General features: G+C 40.8%; 1 protein-coding gene across 1 annotated transcript; it reads right to left on the reverse strand.

The window, feature by feature from the left end:
* Positions 1–1,538: 1,538 nt before the first annotated feature.
* RRAGD (Ras related GTP binding D) lies at positions 1,539–21,329 on the reverse strand. Its single transcript, XM_061369800.1, has 7 exons — positions 20,809–21,329; positions 13,634–13,929; positions 13,022–13,221; positions 11,926–12,040; positions 6,155–6,297; positions 4,341–4,489; positions 1,539–2,453 (listed from the first exon to the last, which is right to left on the reverse strand). Exons 1-7 carry the CDS (start codon positions 21,311–21,313, stop codon positions 2,302–2,304), a joined length of 1,560 nt encoding a protein of 519 aa, XP_061225784.1. The 5' UTR covers positions 21,314–21,329; the 3' UTR covers positions 1,539–2,301.
* Positions 21,330–21,614: the final 285 nt, after the last annotated feature.

A 21,614-nucleotide genomic window follows, 5' to 3' on the forward strand; every position in this document is an offset into this window, starting at 1 on the left:
AAAAAAAACCCAAAGAAGTGTCTGGTCTAGCCTGGTAGGTGCTCTTTGTCTCGCAGTCACCTATACCTGAAGGAGTAAAAGCAGAAGGACAGGGATTGTGACCTGACAGTGGGACTCAATAAGAATTTAAATGTGGAGCCAGGAATTATGGCAGTCCTTCAGTGAAGTCCTGTGGACCACAGAGCTATCAGAAGGTGGCTTACCCACCACTGCTTTGGTGAACTCTGAAGACTGCTTTCTGATACTTTAACTGAGGGTTCAGTCAGAAGAGCTGTCCTCACCCAAGATGACAGGTGGTGACAGTGTGAAAGGAATTTGAACTCTGTATTTTTGAAGCATTCTGCTTTGATTACAGCTGCTATCATTACGTTTCACATTGACACAAGAACTGGTACTTCCTGCTATTCTCAGCGTTTCTCACCTTCCTGAGCACCTAGAACTGCATTACTTATTGAGTGAGTCTTGGTGGAGCTGAGCTCCATCTAATGACTAGCACCTTTTTCTAAGAACTGCACAGGTATTCAATAGACTCATGCCAAAAGAGACTATCTGTTAAAAAAATATAGTCATTGCGTCAGGCAGCAGTAAAGGGTTTGGAAACTACTGGTCTCCCTTTTGGCAGGTATCTGTATAGAGAGCCTTTAGCACTCATGCCAACTGGCTCTACCAGCTCCCGTATTCAGTATATTTCTACAGCTTCAAGATGTGCCAATATACAGCATACAGAAACTCTGCATTTGCATTCAGACCACAACAGAATTTAGACTTGCTTACCACAAGTTTAGCCCCTCGTTCCACAGAAACAAGCAGACATTGGGAGTCTTAACTCACTGACAGACATGCAGCATTATACCTTACCTTGGCTAAGGGAAAACTTTCAAATTCCATCCACCCGTCTTTCTCCAGAGCTATCTTAGTTAGGAGCACATCAGTTATGACTGAGTGAGGTACACCTCCCCTTACCCGTTTCTGGTGTATGGCAAGCTGCCTCCCATTTAGGTCATCTCTTCCCACACCCAAGAGCTGCCAACACCACTGGACTGCACATGCAGTTGGTCTGTGGAAGGACTGGGAAAAAAAAAAAAAAGAGCTGCTCTTCTGATGAGAAACTGTAATTCTGTATCATTAATTAAACAAAACCAGTGAATACAGAACTCGGAAAGCAAGCTTTACTTCTTTTTTAGGTTTGAGAGTGCTCTGCTGTCCTGGCTGATCCTGTGGTAAGTCTGCCCATGTTCAATAGTAAAATATAAAGTAGTGACGTTCGCTGATTACTACAGCAGTTATTGTCCAGTCCTCATTTTAATGGTCTCTTCTTGATTTCGGTCACAGACGTACCCCTGTTAGAGGGAATCAGAACCCAGCACTCACATCTTTAGGACTTCCTATCAGTACATCAGAACATCAAGGTGGAAATACATACAGATTCTTCACTGTGCCAAGTGTAGATGTGCAGGCTCTCAAAACAAACTTAGTAACGTAAATTCAGATAGAACACCCTCCTATGAAGCCTTATAAAAATACCAGTGCAACATAGAGCCATTTTACAAAACAAGTATCTTTATAGAAAGGTATTTTAGTGGTATATGCTGAGGTAAATAATAAAAACAGACCCAACAGAGGGCATGACCAGTGTTATGGAGAACTCCGGATGAAATTTGGCCAAAAGGCTATTTGTTTTATAAAAGCTAATGTTTACCTACCAGTTATGATCCCTGGTAAGGTGCTTATTGCTATAATACTTCAAAATTATTCTTCAGTTTACAAATTGAAAAATATACGAAATTAGATCTGTATGAATGTTAGGTATTAGCTGTCACAAATTTTAAAAGGCATTGTACCAAGTTTTCTCAATTGTTTACTAACCAATTTGATTGTAGCAGGTAAATAAACTACAGCATACATTTTACCTGACACCATGCATCAAAATCACCATAAAAATTAAGTTTATCAAAGTCCAACTCCACAAGAAAAACATGAAAAAGTGCAAATTATGTACCCAGTATTTCGTCACAGCTGTTTTTTCTTAATATGGCATGAAAAAGGTTTACAGCATATATTAAGAAAATTCTTACAAGTGTTCACCTCAATGCTTATATATATACAACATTTTGCTCAAAGTGCTCACTATATGAAAAAACTGATTGGATAAAAATATTAAACAGTGCTTTCTGAACGTTCAGGGAAAATTCATGTAATACATCAGTCCCATTTGTTTTCCTCTTCACTCAGTGCAATGAGATGCAGAAGTCGCATCAACTTCATGAAAACTTTGCTTGCCACATTGCCAGAAAACCTCAGTTACAGTGGCATTCTTGGCGTCCCATTGGGAGTGGGTCTTTTGTTTTTTTGCATGTGGCTTTGATGTTTTCGAGATCTTACTACTTTCATTCTTACTTCAAATACTTCTTGTATGGCTTTTCGAAAACAATGGAAATTGTAGTCTATTAATCCTACAGAGACAGAAATATTTTTCATATTAGTAAAAACATTTATACAAATTAGGTCATGAAAAAATTGCTTATGTTCTACATTTAATGAAGTAACACACTGAAGGTCATAATCAGTGAGTTTTACAGGCATTTTTTTCTGTGGTAAGCAAAAGCATGTTTGATAAATATACATGATCTAGTGAGCATTACAGTTCCATACTGTCTGATATTAAATATACTTACTAGCCTTAGGAAAAAACAAACAGAAGTTCACTGGCAGATAATGAAGTTTAACTTAATAAGGACCTTTGAAGAAGTGCTCAGTACACAAGAAAAAAAATTAAATCTTTCATAGAATATGATGTCATTTTGTAAATTTGCCTTCCAGAATAACTGATAAAAATAAGTAACATCTAATAATCAGGATTTTCATTTTTGAGAATGGATACTTGATAGAAATATTACCAAATAACAGCCAGCTATACTTCATCTTACACTGTAATTAAAAAATAACAGGCATGCTGTTAAGATTACATATATACATAACAAGCAGGTAACGTTACCATGTGAATGGGCTTAATGTGATCCCACAGAAAAGCTGTAAAGCCATACTGGTAGTCACTCGGAAGACTTACTGGGTGTTACAATTGTCTAATACTGCACTACAATTTTAGAAGTTTGGTATTGAGCTTATGACCTCCTTCAAAGTTAATGTTAAAGCTTTCTAAACTCAAATATTACTGCATTTTTCATTTCAATTTCCCTACCAGGAGATGATACATATTTTAAGTGGTTTAATTCCACCATGTTACACTTTATTTTTTTCCAGGACTTATTTTCCCTCTCCCCAGAGTTCAGCAAAATATTAAGTGGAATATCATCTGACATGAAAAGCTAATCTGTATTACAATACGCAAACTGTACTGGTAAAGAATACAGGCTACAGCAGGTAGCATGTAGACTATGTAGACACAACAACCTGGTACAGTTGTGGACAAACCCTAATGGGTGTTTATTCAACATGATGTCTTTTCTGAAATAGTGTTGTTAGTAGGCATGTTGAAGTAACACTTCTGACTCTTACAGCAGAAAAAGAAAGTGACTGCATCTAGCATTCATAGATAAAAAAGGCACTATGGGTATGAAAGAGAAATTCAACCAGTTGAAGTTCTATAAAATAAAAGCTAAATAGCCTGTCACACAGCCAGCAGCCATGGTACGAGTACTGCATTTACACACCAATGCTTACTGGTGAATTAATATCACAAGATGGGGACACAGCCCAGATGATCACTCACTCTTCCATTGCCCAGTTCTGATCTCAGGGCATGACTCTAAGACCAGTAACTCAGAGCAAGCAGAACGATCACAAACTAAGCTTTCAGTATTGACCTTGGCCGGGGTCAGAGACATAATCAAGAAATTTTATGCACTTCAACACAAAATATGAAAGCCACCTAGGTACCAAATATCAAAAGCCTCTTTTCAGAGATGAGAAAAGCAAGAACATATTTCTTTCTATCAGGGAGTTTGAATAATTTCCCCTTGGTTATGGCACACAAGCTGTCCCAAATGGGTCTGCTGGTGCCCACAGATACAAATCAACATTAGCCAAGAAAAACTGACACATTCTGCTGTTGCAGATGCAAGCGTTACTGCACTGGATGTAAACTTTCATATGCTTTCATACCAGAAAGTTGTTAAATACATTTATGATTTCATCTTATCTTAATGCCAGCAGAAATACTTCATGCCTTTCAACATGTTATGTAAGCTCTAATAAACTACACTTACCTTTAATATTTGGGATAAAGCTAGAGTCTGTTATCAGCTAATGGCAACCATAGTTATTCATTAACTCACTAGTATAAAGAAAAAGTAAAGCAATACTACAAAAGGGAAAAATACCTTTTCTCTCAAAGCTTTCTTCTCTGACAAAACAAACAAGAGCAAGGAATTTTGTCACCTCTTTTAAATAAAGGACAGTTGTATTGTTCAGTTTTATGATTGCCATTGATTCCTTGTCATAAGGAGTTCCAGTGCCATCATCTTTAAGCCTAAAGGACAATATTCAGACAAATAAACAAGAAAAGATAAGCCACCAGATGAGCTAACAGAAATACTCCCACACTGACTCCTTCATCAGATAATCTCAAATTTTATGAAATTTTCATTTTAACCTTTCAGGGAGACTCTTCTTCAAACTACACACAATGCCAACTAAGAAGACATAAAGGTTAAATCATTTACCCTATCACACACCAAATCTTAGATTTGAGGCTAGAAATCAGATTGTTTGATTGCCAGGTGCCTGGACTGGAGCCTTATTTTACCCTCTGTTAGTTAGCAGACATTTACTGCAAGGTTCTCTTATCGCTGTGCTATATTATGACTTTATCTAAAACCTGTGAACCACTAAGTCTGTATTGGTAATTCCAAATCCAGTAACCTTGCCTGAGCAGTGGCAGCTGACTGAAGTTTTAAGCCATCATGAGACTTTCATCATGAGATGCTGGCTTTTGCAATATCACATCCTGAAAAGAGATTTCTCCCTAACAGATGATGTGTCATGATGATAATTTTATTAGTTTTGTACCTTGTAATTTTACTCTCATTCCTGAATACACATACAGATCTTATCAAATGGGTTATCTCCAACCTCCCAGAACAACTAGTATCTATAATATATTAATGTAGCAAGTTCCACAGATGCTCCAGGAACAGAGGACAAGAAATAAATTGTAGTACCATGTTGTTAGACTATAGCTAAAAACACGGCAAGGAGATTTCTGGTGATAAATGCTAAATAGTTACACAAAGACAGTGGCAAGGTGACAATTTGTTCTTGTGCAGTCACTATAGTGACTCAAGGATCTGAACACCGTAGAATGTATAAACTTAAGAGAAAGGTATTTAACAATTTACTGTTAAGTTCTAATGCTTACTGCACTAGGATTCTTTTTTGTACTCTCCAAGAGGGCAAGAAGTCCCTCAGTGGGTAAGAATGCAAGACTACCAAAGTCTAGCTCATTTTAAGCATGCTGCTGTTTAGCCTCCAAGTCTAATGCATCTTAATGCACTAAATCTTGTCCCTGCCTTTCCCAGGAATAGCTCACATCACATTTGGCCCAGAGCCAAGTCATTTAAAACGTAACTTGCAAGGAGATGTACATGCTACCCCAGGAGATTTCCAATTGCTAATGTATAAGAAAGGGAAAATGAAATATAAAAAAAAGATAAATATAAAAAAATCAAACCACAACCGTCATGCAGGGAAAAGAGGACAAACTGAAGGAAGAGCGAAGCAGCATTCTGAGGCCAGCAGAGGCCACTACCTATCAAAATAAACAAAATTAAATGTGGCCCCACTTTTTTTTTTTAAATGGAAGGCATCCTTCTGTTGCCTTTGTCCCTGGGGAATAAAAAGATAACGTTTCCTTTTTTTTTGAGTGGATTACTTCCCACTCCTTCCTCCAAATAAAAATGTCACCATAAAAAGAGGATAATGTTCACAAAAGAGGCTGGGTAGGGGAAAAGTGCTTGTTGCTGGCAAGGGATCTATTCCTCTGAGGCCTGCTGCTTCATCCCTCTCTTCTATCCTGACAAATTAAGTCTGGCAAATTACACATTCTCATTATTGTTTATACCCACATCACTCTAATTTTGAGGCCATTAAAATTCTAGGTACAGAGTTTTATGAAAAGCATTAGCGATTCACTTACCCATATATGCAAGAAATGTCAATCACAACATCTATCATATCACAGCAGAGCTCGTAAGTTTGCATATCCACTGGAGTACTGTCCGTTGCAATATAGATCTTACTGACTACATCAAATAAAAATGCTTTTTCAATCCCAGAATTCTATTTAAGAGAAGAAGAAAGAAAAATAAAATAGAACCATGTTTTCAAATTAATACCAAGCTTATTGGCTCCCCTACTTGCCTGTTACACAAAAGCTATGCTGAAGAAATGGAAGTTAAACTGCAATCAAGCTCATTTTGAAAGAACTGTACATACAGCACTGTCATTTGTAGCAAACCTTGATGCTCATAGACCTTCCAACAGTTTCTGCCTCTGAGCAGACCTAACACCAAGTTACACTCCTAAACTTCCCCTCTCTGGAAAACATCTGGAGAGATTACATTTATTTTCAGTGGAAAATGCAGGGGGGGATGTAAACCTTTCAAGATCAGGCTTTGAGGGGCTTTTGATTGTAGCAATGGACATAAAAGAGAGCTGTTGTTTAAATGTATTCTAGGTGGACATGCAAGCAGGTAGAAAGAAGAAAAGAGGCTGATTGACAAAGAAGACAGTAAGGTTTGAGAACTAATTCCTCAAGGAAATTGAGAAATTGTCTCATCAGGTTCTGTGGCTGGTTTACTGTCTGACTCCTTAAAACCTCTTTTAGAATCACAGGAGCAAGCCTAGTATTTTGATGATGCTCTTGCAGTTTTCATGTAGCATTGGTGGTTAAGGCCATGTTTGTAATGCTAAAGCTTGCTAATGTGATGACAGCTACGTTCCTGTCATCTTGCCAAGCTGATTAAGACTCTCTCCATACTGGAGATGTATCATATTCGCAGCTCTCAGATGCCAGCCAGGAATGCTAGCTCATGCTCTTTGCATAGATATTGTGAGATGCCATGAGCCTCTGCTTCCTGGGGGGTGGGGTTGAAAAAAAGGAAAAAATGCGTATTGCTTAACTAGGAACAGTAGACTTGCCTGCTGGTATCAAGGGATCGCACCTGGGCACCTGTCCCAGCATGAACACAAAGGGCAATTTCCCAGTACCACTAAAGCACAGCTAAAACATGCTTCAGAATCCATCTACACAGGAAGAAAAGCAACTTTCTCCCATCAAACCAAATTTTCTCCATATATGGGCTTCCCTTTTTAATATGGTTTGGACTGCTGCCACAGCTACCAAGAAACACACTGCAAACCCCTAACACGTTTTAATGGCTTCAGCTTCCTTTGTAGTTATAGAACTTTGCCTTTTTTCTTCTTTCTTTTCTAAGTCAAGTATTTAACACACAGTTAAGAGACTAGAGTGACCCTCTCACTTTCCAAATTTCCTGAAATAGGTATGCTATTCAACAATGATTGAACAACATTGTTGAATAGCACAACATTCAACAACGCTATTCAACTAGGTACGCTATTCAACAATGGCCAGCAGTATTTGGGGCATTTTCTTCTTAAAGAGGCTGAATTTTTCCACCATTGCACATACAGCTAAGGCTGGAAACATCCATCAATAACAACAGATTATAGAGGTGGATTTCTTGCATTTCATTATGGAAGACTCCTTGAGTGGCTCATTTCAGCAACTCATTAGCAAAAATAATATTCAAAATAATGTATACATTGTGGATATCTCAGTACATGGGCTGAAGCACATGATATACACTGAGAGTCTCAAAGAACTGGCTTTTTTCGGCCTGGAGAAGGCTCACTGTTATCTACAAATACCTAATATAAGGGTGCTCAGAAGATAAAGCCAAATTCTTCTCAGAGCTACAGTGTTGAACGACAGGAAGCAAAAGCACAAGCTGGAATTCTGACTTGATAGAAGAAAAAAACCCAGTAGCATTAGAGTGGTGAAGCACTGGGAGCACACTGACTTGAGAGTTTATAGCTTCCACCCTTGGAGATACACAAAGCTAAACTGAACCCAGCCATGAGCAACCTGCTCCAGCTTGCCTCCTGTAAAAGTCGTCCCTGCAGCCTACATGGTTCTGTGAGTCCGTGTTTTCTGAGCACTAAGAACAAAAATGCATGTATATTTTGGTTATTCTGGCTATATGCAATAGTTTTTAAATAGTAATTCTGACAACACCTCACATACTTCAGAAGCTGCTGTCAAATAAGATTAAGCCAAGATTCACCTGTAAATGTAAGTATATAGCCATAATTCATTGCCAAAATACATATTTGAAAATACAAATCCTTTTAGACAAAATAAGTTGGAACTCAAGCCCTCTACTGTCATTCGTGAGGACTCAATTATAAAATTGCGTATGATAGAAAGATGATGATCATTTCAGCTGTACAGGTAAGATGTAAATTATTATGACACAAGTGACAATATAGTAACATTTAAGAATGAGAAGTGATTTTTCTATCTTGGAGCTCAAGCTGCTACAGCCTGTCTGTATTTGCAGTGACAGTTTAAAAAGTTTTCATCTTAAGATGCTATGCCTGCTGGAAAGGGCAGACCTTGGTGTGTTAAACTATGCTAATTTTCAATTGAAACTAATACATCATGGTAGGACAGGTTGAGAAACTTACTTCTGTTGAACTCTGTATGGTGACAGAAACCTCTGTGAAAGGGTAGGATAGACTACCAGGAATAGTAACCACTAAATTGTACCAACATGACTTCAAAGATTCAGTTTGCTGGAGTTTTACTACAACTTTAACTGAAAAAGCAAAGGATTTGGCAGAAATGCTTGTGAGGAAATTGCTCGAGGGGAAACAATACCAGTACAAATGGGTCATAAAAAAAACAGGAAACAGTGGACAAAACATACTCTTCAAAGAAATATTACCGCATTAATGCTCAGTCAGGGAAAATGACAGTAAGAAATCAGCTGTTTGTTACTAGAGCGGGTGCGTTCCTTATTAGAGAAACAAAGGCCAACAGCTGCCCTATGCAATTGAATTAAATGCTGCCACTGATCTCAATGAGAGCAGGGTCAGACTAAGCACTAGTTACCTCTGACACAACCCTACAGCTTGGAAAGAAGATGGACCATAAACTAGAAGCTCTATCAAGCACTCTGAAGAGATGTAAGAATACTCTATGGCTTATCTGAACCAAGACAGTCATTGTGAAAGATGTGCAGTGAATAGGTGGGATTTTATTTTGGATAGGTAAAAACCATGACGTAGCTCAAATTCAAACCACAGTTCTCAGCTATTATCGGTGTGGTAAAGTAGACAGTTTCTATTCTTTAAATTCCTGGTTTAGGTAAATGGGCCTTTTTCCTTCTTGAAAGCATGAAAAGTAAGCCAAAATTTTGCCCTAAAAAGTAATTTTTAGAAGACTTTACAGAACATCACCAGTTACAGTTAGGAATGAAATTTGGACAGTAATTTTAACAGGTCTTACAGCAAACAGCAGACTTCATGAATTAATTTTAAATTCTACATTTGAGTTTACATATTATTAAATTTAAATAAACAAATCTTGACTTAATTTTATTGCTACCATGATAACTCATTGTTTGTTTTTAATACATACTTTTTAACATTCCTCCAAGAAAAAAAAACCACCAATAACCCTAAAATCAAAATCCACATTCCTGTTTCACACAGCTTGATTGAGTGGTGACAGTAGTGGCGAAGAACAGACACCCTTCTATATGAAGTGATAAGAGTGTTAGTCAGGTGAGATTTACATGGGGTTTGAATGCCAGATCAACTACTATTTTATGATTTACAAGTAGTTACATTCAAGAATGTAGAAGCAGTATTATCACACTTATGGTTCCTCAAATGTATAAGCGAACAAACTGTGGCACTACAGACTTAGGCAAAAACCTGCTGTGAACTTAAGAGTAATCACAATTCTATTTCTGTAGCCATCAGCTTTTTGTGTTGCAAGCCTCCATGGCATAAATGAAAGCGTATCTCATGAACATTGCTGCAAAACCCAAACTAGAACACCAATACAAGCACACCAGCTTTCTGAGGTATAGCATGACCAATGTGAAGATTTATTGTCACAAAGTTGCTAAAGTAAAGAGGCTCCCACTAATTCTGGAGAGTGTTGTTTACTCTTCCTGTGGTGGCAAATATTAATTCTAAGTCTCTTGTCTATAGATAGAAGATACTTGTAAAAACAGACAACAAGACATAGTAATGCAGCTATACCTTGCTCAAGGTCATTAACAAACTGGACTTAGCTCTCTTTGGAGATAAAAAGCAGCCTGAGATTCTCCCATACTGAATAGTGCAAACAGTGTACCTCTCTCACTTATTTGGACTTCTCATTCATTTGAAAGGCTTGCTCTTCCTCACAAATTACATCTGTTCCAGAAACACAAACAACTGTTGTCAGTCATTCAAGAAGCAGGCTGTGTTTGATTCATCTTGTGGTTTGGAACAAATTCTTTGCCAACTCCGAACACTGAAGAGACCCCATGTAGAGATCTGACAAGCAGTATGAGTGAATGGAGTGACTGTCACAAGGAGGACTACCATTCAGACAGCTTTCTCTTTAAGACTGTGTAGCATATTCAGTATCAAATTGCTGCAGAACTGTTGTCATCACTCTTTTCATTACCTTACTGTCCTAAGTCTGAGACTTAATAACTGCTACACAGTCCAGCCATCTTGGTACAAACAGATTTTTGTAACAATTATGAAATAATTTGTAACATTATAAAATAGCTAATCTGTTCCTCAATAGTAAAAGAGTAAGTTTTGGACAGACTTTCCTCTAATCCTAGCTCTCCCTTTCAGCAACACATCCAACTTTTTTCTCTCTCCGCTTTCACAGCCCATGCTGAGAAACTGTGAAATCTAATTTTATCTTACAAGCTGTTGAATAATATTAAGTAAGTTCATTACATCAAAATCACAAAAAGGCACAACAAAATGCCATGGTTGGAAATTGGAGCTTGAGAAATTAATGCTCGATGAAAGGTGCAAAATTAGAATACTGCGAGAAAGCATACAGTTTCAGAAGCTGCTATGACCTGACTTAAGGACCACCAAAACAGAGTTCCCCCTTTTCACAACCTACTGTGCTCCCTTTTGCTCATGACCACATGTTCCCAACTCTTATCTTGTGCCAAAACAAGAGCATGTCTGACTCCTCCATGACCTGCTTTTAATTGAACAGTGCACTAGTGTGCATCACAGTGACTCCACAAGGGATATGGCGACTGTCAGTACCAGTACGAAGGACAGGAAGGGATCACACATACAGGAACAGTGGAGCAAGCAATTTACCTCCACAGTGATAACAAGCCACTAGGCATACAAAGTTTCCTTAACTGGCCTTCAGAGTAACTACAGAAGCAGTGAAAATTGTGAAGAACTCTACCTCTAAAAATGTCAAGACAAGGGAAGAGGTAAACTTTGATACAAAGTAGAATTAATTCTAGGAAGCACTACAGACAGCTCTACATAGGAGGTCAGACTAGATAATGTTAGATAATGCTCCTTTAGGAATTTATTTATCCAAATTTTAAGTATTACTTAAATGCATGCAGCAAGGACCTTTGCAACATTCAGATTAATGTATGAGCCGAAAAGTTACGACTACTAACTCACTCTATATGATTCGAAATACTGTATCTCAGCAGCTCAGCAATGCTGTTTATCAGGCAGAGGGAAGGCTAAGCTGCATTTCAACTAAGTTCTGATAATTCCTCTGAGAGTTCACATTGCTCATTATCTCTGAGAAGGCAGTGAACAGAGTATCATGCATGTTGGACATAGCCGGATCTACAGACAAAGTATATAACAAGTACTTACTGAAATAAAGATGTTAAGCAGGTTTTCCAGTGTTGGGAGCTGTGGAATCAGTTTCTGTACCACTTTGCTAAATGCTTCAAATATAGAATGATCATATATGCTTGTCAGATAAAAGCTGGAAAAAAACGTCACCACATTTTCCTTTTAGCCACATACTGTGAACATGTACCTTTCATAATATGAGTGAAATGAAATACTGTCAAACAGCAAGTGCCTACACTTCTGCAATCACCTCTTGTGATCAAAAAATCATGTTACGATGGAAGCATAGAACTTCACCACTGTTTTAAGAAAAAAAACAAACTAGACACTGCAAACTAGACCCCCTTGATGTAGAACATCATGATGCAACTCCCACCTTGGTTTTCTTATGAAAATACTTTTTGAATTGCATGAGAGGAATATTATAAGTATGTATGGTTTAATCTAATTCTTAAAAGCTGTGGACCCATTTATCAGTGCAATGATGCAGTCAAGTAGTTAAGAGCAGGAAAAAGCTAGCATGTTCACAGAGCAAGTCTCTCTTTTTAATATATTTGTACTTGGCTTTAAGTGCTAAGAAAGCCAGGACAATTTGATGTCCTCTAGTTCCACTAATCCACTAATTTTTCATTATTTGCTACAATACTCTGGTTTATCAGCAGACTTAAGGCAAAGATGCAGCACTCGTCTTCCCAAATAGCTCCAAGCAGGCTGCAGTAGTAAGGACTTGAGACTGGGAGGGGACTGTGAGGCACAGAGGTTTCAAAGGCGGCAAAAGTGATGTAGGTGACGTATACACTCTACTGGCTGGAGTTCTACTGCTTGCTACCACTGTCCAAGCAACTTATTCCAAGACAGCAGCTGCAGCAAAATGGGTAGGACTCTGGCATATTTGTCATCTGGTTTTAAGCACATCTCCTCTCCATCTTTCTCTCCAAGACAGCAATCAGAAATAAGATAATTTGTTTGGTTCAGGTCAAATGCAGTGTCCCCAATTATCCTTTTCTTTCACATATCAAAAGCTTGCAGCCAGGTACTTTAAGAGAACAGAAAATGGTAACTTGTCAAATAAGCTGCTTTCTCTTGGGATTCTCTGCACAGCAGGCTTTCTCACCTGAGGTGAATCTTCTCCAATCCAGCATCTGCAAGGTCATCATTTGCCCTTTGGTGGATATCTCTTTGTGTTTCAATCTTGTGATCATCAGATAAACCATCCACTTTATGGATAAAGATTTCAAAATTGATATCTGGATTCACTTTATAGGCTCTGGTAACAGTAAGATGCAGCCGAGCTAATGCTTCCATATAATCATCCTAATGAAGAAAAAAGAAAAGCTACAACTGTAGGAAAGTTCTTAAAATATATATGTAAAATTTTACAATACTTAATTTTAGATAATGCTACAGTTCAACAACAGCTTAATTTGTTTATTTCTTGTAAGCAGAAGCCTGAGCCTACATCCAGCATGTGCACCAATCTCATGCTGTCAGCAATCAGATATATAAGCAAGAACCTGGAGATGTTAAAGCAAATTAGTTAACTTTTGAACATACTGTAGAGAGATTAAAAATACCCAAGCAGCTCTCCTGGTTTTAGTGACTTTCTTTCAATGTGTGTCTGTGATATAGGTTATTTATTTGTTTGGAAAAAAATCTAGGTTTTCCAACCCATTTGCCTACTGCTGAAAGAAGAAAACGAAAAGGTAGCTTAAAGCCCCTTTTTTACCTGAGAATCAATAACAAATATCAGTGCTCCAGTGCCTCTGAAAATCATCTCATAGTCAAACGTAGGGTCAAAGAAGTCAATTTGCCCAGGAAAATCCCATATCTGAAAGTTGACAAAGGAGCTGTTGGAAACATCCTCTCTGCAGATCTTGTTTGTGCTCTCCAAGAAGAGAGTCTCATTCGGCGACATTTTGTGAAAGACAACTTTCTGAATGGAAGACTTCCCACTTCTTCTCAATCCCATGAGGAGGATTCTCGGCTTAACTTCAGTACTGAAGGGATCATTGAAATCCAAAACTGAATAAAATCACACAAGAAGAAAAGTAATATACTATGGCAATATAATTAGCAACTGCCAGATAAAATGCATTTGACATTTATTTTTATGATATTTTGACTTGGATGTATGCAAATGTTACCTTTTTTAAGCTTATGGAGAGGTTCTAGGGGCATTTTAATTTGAATGATTTGCCCCTTTAGGTTATAGTATCAGAAAACCTACTTCTCACTTATCAGACAGAGACTGGAGAAGGCCTGTTTGCTCAGTTTGTATGTGAAAAATGTGTTATCACACACAGACATCCTAAAATACCCAGTTTTACTCTAATTAACAGTACCCCATATACATTCTTCTTTAAAAGAATATCATCGGTAACAAATACCCTTGTCAACTGACAGCTAAATCAGGCTGCTGGAAGAAACAAATGTTTGTGTTAGTTACATCTGTGTCATCTTCCTAACCCTCTGTGAGGGCCTCCTTCCTCTTAAATACATAAATAAAGTAAATAAATAAACAAATAAAACCCCACATCCCAGGAGTCATAGGAAGAGGACAACTTAACAGGCACGCAGTTCCTCTCTGTTGAGACAACACAGTACTGAGCTCACAAGGAGTGGTTAGGATTTCACCTGCTGTTGAATAATTTATGTTATGATCTGTAAAAGTTTGTTTTCTAATAAATAAGATGACAGCATATCCTCTGTCTATTTGCAAAACAAAGGCCTGGGAACACAGTGACATCATTGTGTTACCTATGCCAGTTTGAAACTGATAGCACTAAACCAGAGCATAGTGCCATCATAGTGCCGATGAAGTTATATTAGCATAAAGGTAGTTAAAGGAGTGAACTATACTGTTGTATCTGTATAAGGATGTGAATGTATCTGCGCCTGTAAGCACACCAACTTCAGTTTCAGGTATCTCTAATAAAAACAGCTGCAGCAGTCTAAATTGCTGCATTTAGCTGGCATGTAACTTTGAAATATCCTTTGGTGCTGAGCTGGAAACAGCACTGCACACAGATGTAAGAAGTTTTCAGACGCCTCTGTGATACCCTATGTGTGGTGTCAAAGCCAAGGAATGCAAAAAACATGAGTTGTCCATCTGCAGAGTAGGGCTCACAGCACTCACCGGTCAGGTTTAAAATACTAATTAGACAAGAGGCTAAGCACACTAGCTGTCAGGCAGACCTCCCACCCACTGCAGTACAGACTTTTCAACATAATTGCACTTCTTTCTTTTTCTTCTGGGATAAATGTTGAATTAGGCAAAACCAACACACATTAGTTCACATGCATCCTTCTTGCACATGCCCTGCATATGTTAAGTGATCAACTTTACACCAAAAGTACAGCCAAACCAAGAAACCTCAGAAACAACAATTTGAACAGCAATTTATTACATAGACTTATGGGCTAAAAAAAGTGGAAAGCTTGAAGGAATCCTTTAGGAGCATGTTTTGCACCTAGGGGTGGTGATCACATCTGTCTTCTTGTGTTCCTCAAGCCTCACTCGCCACTTTTACAAACACAAAGAGCAGCACATACCTGACAGAAGGGCAGACAACCGTGTTACTCTGCGTCTCCTGAGCTTCAGCTGGAGAGTTAGGGCTTCTCAACTAAAGGCCTTGCAGTGTTAGCATAAAACATCCCCTGGCACCATCTACTGGCTCCTGGGTGGTTATGCCACTCAGTGTGGGCCTATGTCACCACAGTGACTTGACAGGAGTTAAAAACTCACTATCAGTGGGATCCTATCCATGTTAAATACATTTGAAAGGCCTTGACAGGTATTAGCACTTACTGTGCTATTGTCAATTACCCCACAGAAAACACTGCCAGGGTGGAACAGTGTGCAGATGAAACTCCTTCAATAGAACAGCAATAGGTTTTCTACTATTCATAAGAATCTCATTGTCCTTACACAGCCATGGCCAACTTTTGCTGATCCACAGACAACAAATTTTGTAATAAACAGCTGCTCTACTGTTCCTGTCAACCTCAACAGTGATAGTACCCTCCTGTGGCTGCAAGAAATGTGTCTACAATACTTCACACCTACAGAGGAATAGTAAACATCTGCTCTAGGCTGACATAACAATATTTTATGTTTGGTGGGTACAGTCTTGTCAATAAAGCAAACCAAAGGTAAAGGACTTAACAGTGTTTCCTCCACCCCACTCTCTTCTTCAATGCACAATTTTTCCACAGCTGCCAAATGCAGAGTCAATTTCATTAATGTACATCTACCCATACATCATGCAATTCGCATTTTGGCCATCAGAAGGAAAGTAATTTATTCAAAGCTGTATAATAACTTTATAAAGGCATGTGAAGACCAGTCTTCTGGTTGAACCTTTACTGCATGTTTCAAAAAGCTGAAAAACCTCCCTTTTGCTTTGTACACAAGACATCTTGTGAAGTCTAATTTGCTGGAGGTTTGCACTTTTTGTCCCCTTCCTCTCCCCACCACAATAACACCAACTTCCCCCTGTATGTCTTACAACATATCCTCCAAATAACAGATATGCCATGCTGTGGCTGATCTGGAGCTCAACACATAGTGGTTGGTTAGAATGTACATACATGCCCACCAGTTTGCCAGCTGCTGCCACAGAGAATCTGCTCGCCTGTCCCTCTGCGAACACTTCCATTTGGGTTTCTCTTCTGAATTCCAGTTTTCAGAAAATTTGAGGGAACTTAACCATCTTTGAGACATCTTTCATTCAAATTTTGGTAGATAGCAGTTTTCAAAGCTCTGACCAGTAATGAGATGACTTCAAGACAGACTACCTACATAACTCCCTTTTCTTTAAAAAATAGGCTAAAACCACACATGTATCTAAAAATACATTTTAAATAACTTGGTCTTTTAACATTGTTGTTGTGTTAAACTATTGCAGGCTGTTAGATCTTTATGGACTGTAGTATTTACTAGAAGGAAAATGCTTTATATTAAAGCAATACTAAAAAAACCCCAACAGTTGCAAGTGCAAACAAAACAGAGTTACTGATGAGAATGAATACCAGCTCTTCTGCTAGTAAGACTGTTATTTAGGTTCTGAAATCCTGCCAGTTCAAAGTAAGGGAAATGTAAATGAGTATCATCCAAACCTGACTAGATAGCAAGACTGCTATAGCAGTTTCCTCTGAGAGAGAGTTAAGAGATTACCTTATATGTAAAGGACTTGGACGATGCACTGCCTGCCCACATTCCTTTGCAGAGTACATGACAACTCCTCCTTTAATTTGCCACAAAAATGCCAGTAGATGGATCACTGCAACTTCCCAGACTAGGTTACTAAGTGAGATCATAATATGCTTAAGAGAAACATTAAACTCTCCTCTATTCTCTATATGGGAAAAATAATTTTCCCTGTTGTGCGATTAAACGCATTTCCTGCTTCATTCACTTTTGCAGAGTAAATGTTATAAAATGCCAGTTTCTAAGGCGTTATCAACAGCCCTTCCTATTTTAAATTTTCTCAGCAGCCTTACTTGAAACTGATGAAGAACTGCAGAATTCTAAAGAACAGAAGTCATGCTGGTTAGAGGCTGCATCCTGAACTCTTCATTAGGGACCATAGTGGTAGGACAAGGGGTAATTGGTTCAAACTTAAACAGCAGAAGTTTAGGTTAGATATAAGGAAGAAGTTCTTTACTGTAAGGGTGGTGAGGCACAGGAATGGGTTGCCCAAGGAATTGTTGTGAATGCTCCACCCCTGGCAGTGTTCAAGGCCAGCTTGGATGGAGTCTTGGGTGAAATGGTTTATTGTGAGGTCTCCCTGCCCATGACAGGGGGGCTGGAACTAGATAATCTTAAGCTCCTTTCCAATCCTAACTATTCTATGAAGTATTCACAAATTAAACTTAGCAAACCCAAAAGCACTTTCCCCACAGAGAAGCACTTGATTCCTTACAAAATGTCTGTAATCGCAGCAGTGTCCTTGCTCAGGGAGTGCCATTTGTGTGCCTTGCAACATGCAGAAGAACCCAGCTCTGAGGAGTTAACTGAGAACTGCATGTAGCAGTCCTGACCTGTCTCACCAGGAAGCACAGTACACAGTGAATATTTTAGTATCTCCTTCACACTGTTAGAGATATTAACTGATAAATAGTTTTTGATGCCCATCCTGAATTCCACATCAATTGCGATTAATTGTCAAAGCAGGTGACTTATCAGTGCTTCACAGGCATGTGTGATGGGGATGCCACAGTGGAAAGTGTATTTGTAGATATCACCAGTTTTCAAACATCCAAATAAAGCATTGCAGTTCATCTGCTCAACTGACATCAAGACAAAAGAAATTATTTTGCTCATATTACCATCTGTAAAGTAACAAGCCTCTCTAAGTCTGGTTTTAAACTAATACAGCTAATAATGTTTAGCTCTAAGTTTTTTTCCCCACTTATACAGTTATGTTATTTTTACGTTTCAACCTTTTTGTGTAAAGGAGAATTGGCAGTTCCAAACTTTCCACTCATGTATCTTTGAGCCCATTGATCACATAGCATTTCCAGTGCTACTGTTACTGTGATAATTGCGGCACTTTGGAGTGCTGTCAAGACACATACAGTGAACATGTTCAACACTAACCGATGTCCTGAGCCAAAACTGTTAACAGAAAAAGCTTATATACAACCAAGAAAGCTGTTCAGCTACTATGGATTCAAAAACATTGCAGAAATACCTGGTAGAAGGAAATTCTTGTGGTGAAAGAAAAGACTCAGAACCAGAAGACCTGGTTCCACTCTGCCACAAGTGCAGCACTCTGCAGTGATACGTCTCAAAGCTACTTCCTCAAACACTCTGCAGAGGGTTTCCCCTCCTCTGAATACTTTTTAATTGCTTATATCAAAATGTGGCTAGGCTTTATGTGAACTTAAGTGCTGTAAGGTCTGAATATGATCCTATGTGTAAAGAAAAAGAAATAATGTACAAGAGCCATGGGAAAGAGGCTGGAGACAAGAGACCAGTATAGGATAAGAGACGACCAGTATGAAGTTTTGAAATCTTCTTCATGCCTACAAGCACAATTTATGGTTTTACTTTTTAAGCCTGGCTTTTCCCTTCGCTTTGAGCAACACCATGGATTGAAGCTGTTCTCACGTTGCCCTTTCCACTGTTTCTTTGTAGCAAAGTAGAGGCTGTGGCACTGCATTTTGGACACTTAATGTACAGAATGAGGAAGAGAGATGACAAAAACTAGGAAAACACCTTGCTCTGCAGCCCACTGCTAAATACACAAAACACAGACCTAAATCCTAACACCCTCTGTTAGAGACACTCTATTGCTCTTTCTCCAGAGAATTCAGAATGAAAGCCAGGGGATCTGGACTCTTAAAATGCACCTTTGTTTTAACCCTGTATTAAAAAAAGGTCCCTGTATGGACTGTCTTTCTCCTACTATTCAGGGTGTAAATGTTTCTGTTACGTATGATAGCCTGGTGTTACTGTGAAGAAGCAAGTGAAATTTTTAGCTTAGTCTAACAAAGTTACTACTGAAAAATATCCAAATCAATTCCTCTGAGGACAGAATATGGATTAGTTCTATAAAGAAAATGCTAAGTTAGTTTAGCACAAAAGAAATAGGCTAAAAATACATTATCTTTGCATGGGAATAAAGGTAATTTTTTAGCAGCTTCAAGTAAGGCTTCAATTAGTCTCAGCTACAGCTCTTACACCCTAGCATTCCCACAGCCTTTAACCATGAAGGCTTATACTCAAAGCACTGACACCCCCCAAACTGCATTAGTCAGGGTGATAATCTCATGGCAGCTTGTAGGACCGGGCCATTAAGTAAAAGGGTTGTGCATGCTAATAAACAAAGTAGCCTTAAAACATGTGGCCTTTTATTATGCTTTTATAGAAAAGCAATTCTTTTTCACTCTGAGATACTGAAAGTTCTCTTTGTGAAATACATCTCAGAAGAATGAATTCAGGCTCTGAATGAAAGCAACAGGCTGTGAGCTGGCATTGCCTAATTTTACTGAATGAGACTGCTTTCCCTGGTGAGCCTGTCCTTCCTAGCATCACCATCCATGCTGACACAGATATGGAGCGACTAACGTGGGTCCTCATATGCACAGACAGACAGCAGACGTTTAGTGGAACCTGCCACTGTGGGGACTGACATCCACAGCTGCAGAGCAGCCCTGGACAGGGAGCTGCGTGTTGCCACTGCCGTTTATAGCCTGACACCCAACCCCACCACCTCCCTGGCATATTCAAGTCACTCATCAGGCTGTGGCCCCTAAGAACTAGTAACTCTCACCCCAGACATGGAAAACACTGAAAGGAGATTACCCGCACGCACACTGCCGGCACTCCTTTTGCTTCCTCCTCCCTTTCCCAGCCCTTCCTGCTACCTGTCAGCCCTCACCCTGCTCCTGCCTCAGAGCTCCATGCTCTCCCTGGCCCCACGGTCGCGCCCAGCGAGCATCCCGTCCCCGTCCCCGTTCTCGTCCTGTCCCCTCCCATGGTCACCAAGCAGCATCCCCGCTCAGCCCGGCCCCCTACCCCGCTCACCCCCTGCCCACCGGGGCCCGCCCTCCCTCCGGACGCCACGTCTCCCCCACAACGCTCTTCCTGGCTCACCCTCTCCGTACCCCCAATTCCACGGGAAGCCTTGCCTCCTCCCTGACCCACATCCGCAGGCAGGCCCGACCCCCGGGAGCCAAATCTCACCTCCCCCTCCCCGGCCGCTGCCCCCCTTCACCCGCATCTCCGTGCACACGGGGCCGGCCCTGCCCCACACCTCACCTCCCCCGACACCCGCACTCGTTGCCGGCAGCTGCCCCATAGCCCCTTCTGCGGCCGGGGACAGCCCCACGGCGGCCGCGGCGCCGCTCCCCGCTGCCCCCGGTGCCGGTGGGGTCGCCGCGGGTGGCACTCACATGCCTCATCGCCGCCGCTCTCCGCGTCGCCGTCCGAGAAAGACTCGGCCCCATCGGCGTAGCCCGCCAAGCCCACGATCTCCTCCTCCTCTTCCTCCTCCTCGTCCCCCTCTTCCTCCTCCTGCAGTTTCCTCGGCACCTGGCTCATGCCGGCCGCGCTACCGGCGGGGCTTCGAGGGCCCCTGTTCCTCCGGGCAAGCTCGGGGAGCGGGGGGCCCAGGTACCGCGCTGCCGCCGCTCCCCTCCCCCGCTCGGCGGAGCGCGCGGCGCAGCCTGGCGGCGGGGCGGGAACGGAGAGCAGCGGCGTGACCCGCGTCACCTGACGCGGCCGGTCAGGGGCCGCCGGGGCCTCCGCGTTCGCCCAAGGCCGGTTCTTAGGCCCAGCCCCGCCGCTGGCAGGCAGAGCCGCCGGTGCTGCGGTGCTTACAGGCGGGCTTTGGGGCCTGCCGGGCGCTGCCGCTTCCCACCGCGGGCCTAGAAGCACCCGTGAGACCGGCGCACACATAGAACGCTGGCCCTAGCGTGCGGGGGAGCGGCGGTCTGCAGCACCGAAACTGCTGCTGGTGTGTTTATTACAGGTAGCCTGCCCGCGGGGGCCTCACCCTGCACGTAGCCCAAAAGCGGCTGTGGGGGCACTCCGGCATCACCCCACACGTCCTTCTGCCTTCCGTACGTGGGAGACGGTGGGACTCTGGTCAGCTCAGCTCGCAGATCCACCGTGCCCGCTTGGCGCTGCCTGTGGTCTGCCCCCTGCTCCTTCCATCCTGACGTGTGGTCGTATAGCTAGGTTCAAAATGCTAGGGCAG

The sequence above is a fragment of the Neopsephotus bourkii genome, unplaced genomic scaffold, assembly GCF_033783945.1.
Source record: "Neopsephotus bourkii isolate Nb327-2 ecotype Australia unplaced genomic scaffold, CSIRO-AGI_Nbou_v1 NB_1511, whole genome shotgun sequence".
In the NCBI taxonomy this organism is placed as follows: domain Eukaryota; kingdom Metazoa; phylum Chordata; class Aves; order Psittaciformes; family Psittacidae; genus Neopsephotus; species Neopsephotus bourkii.

Coding starts and splice junctions, on each gene's coding strand:
- RRAGD (XM_061369800.1), bottom strand. CDS start 21,313: ATGTGTGCGCCGGTCTCACGGGTGCTTCTAGGCCCGCGGTGGGAAGCG. Junction 13,222..13,633: donor TATTTGTTATTGATTCTCAG/GTAAAAAAGGGG, acceptor TTTCTTCATTAG/GATGATTATATGGAAGCATT. Junction 4,490..6,154: donor GACATTTCTTGCATATATGG/GTAAGTGAATCG, acceptor ATTGTCCTTTAG/GCTTAAAGATGATGGCACTG.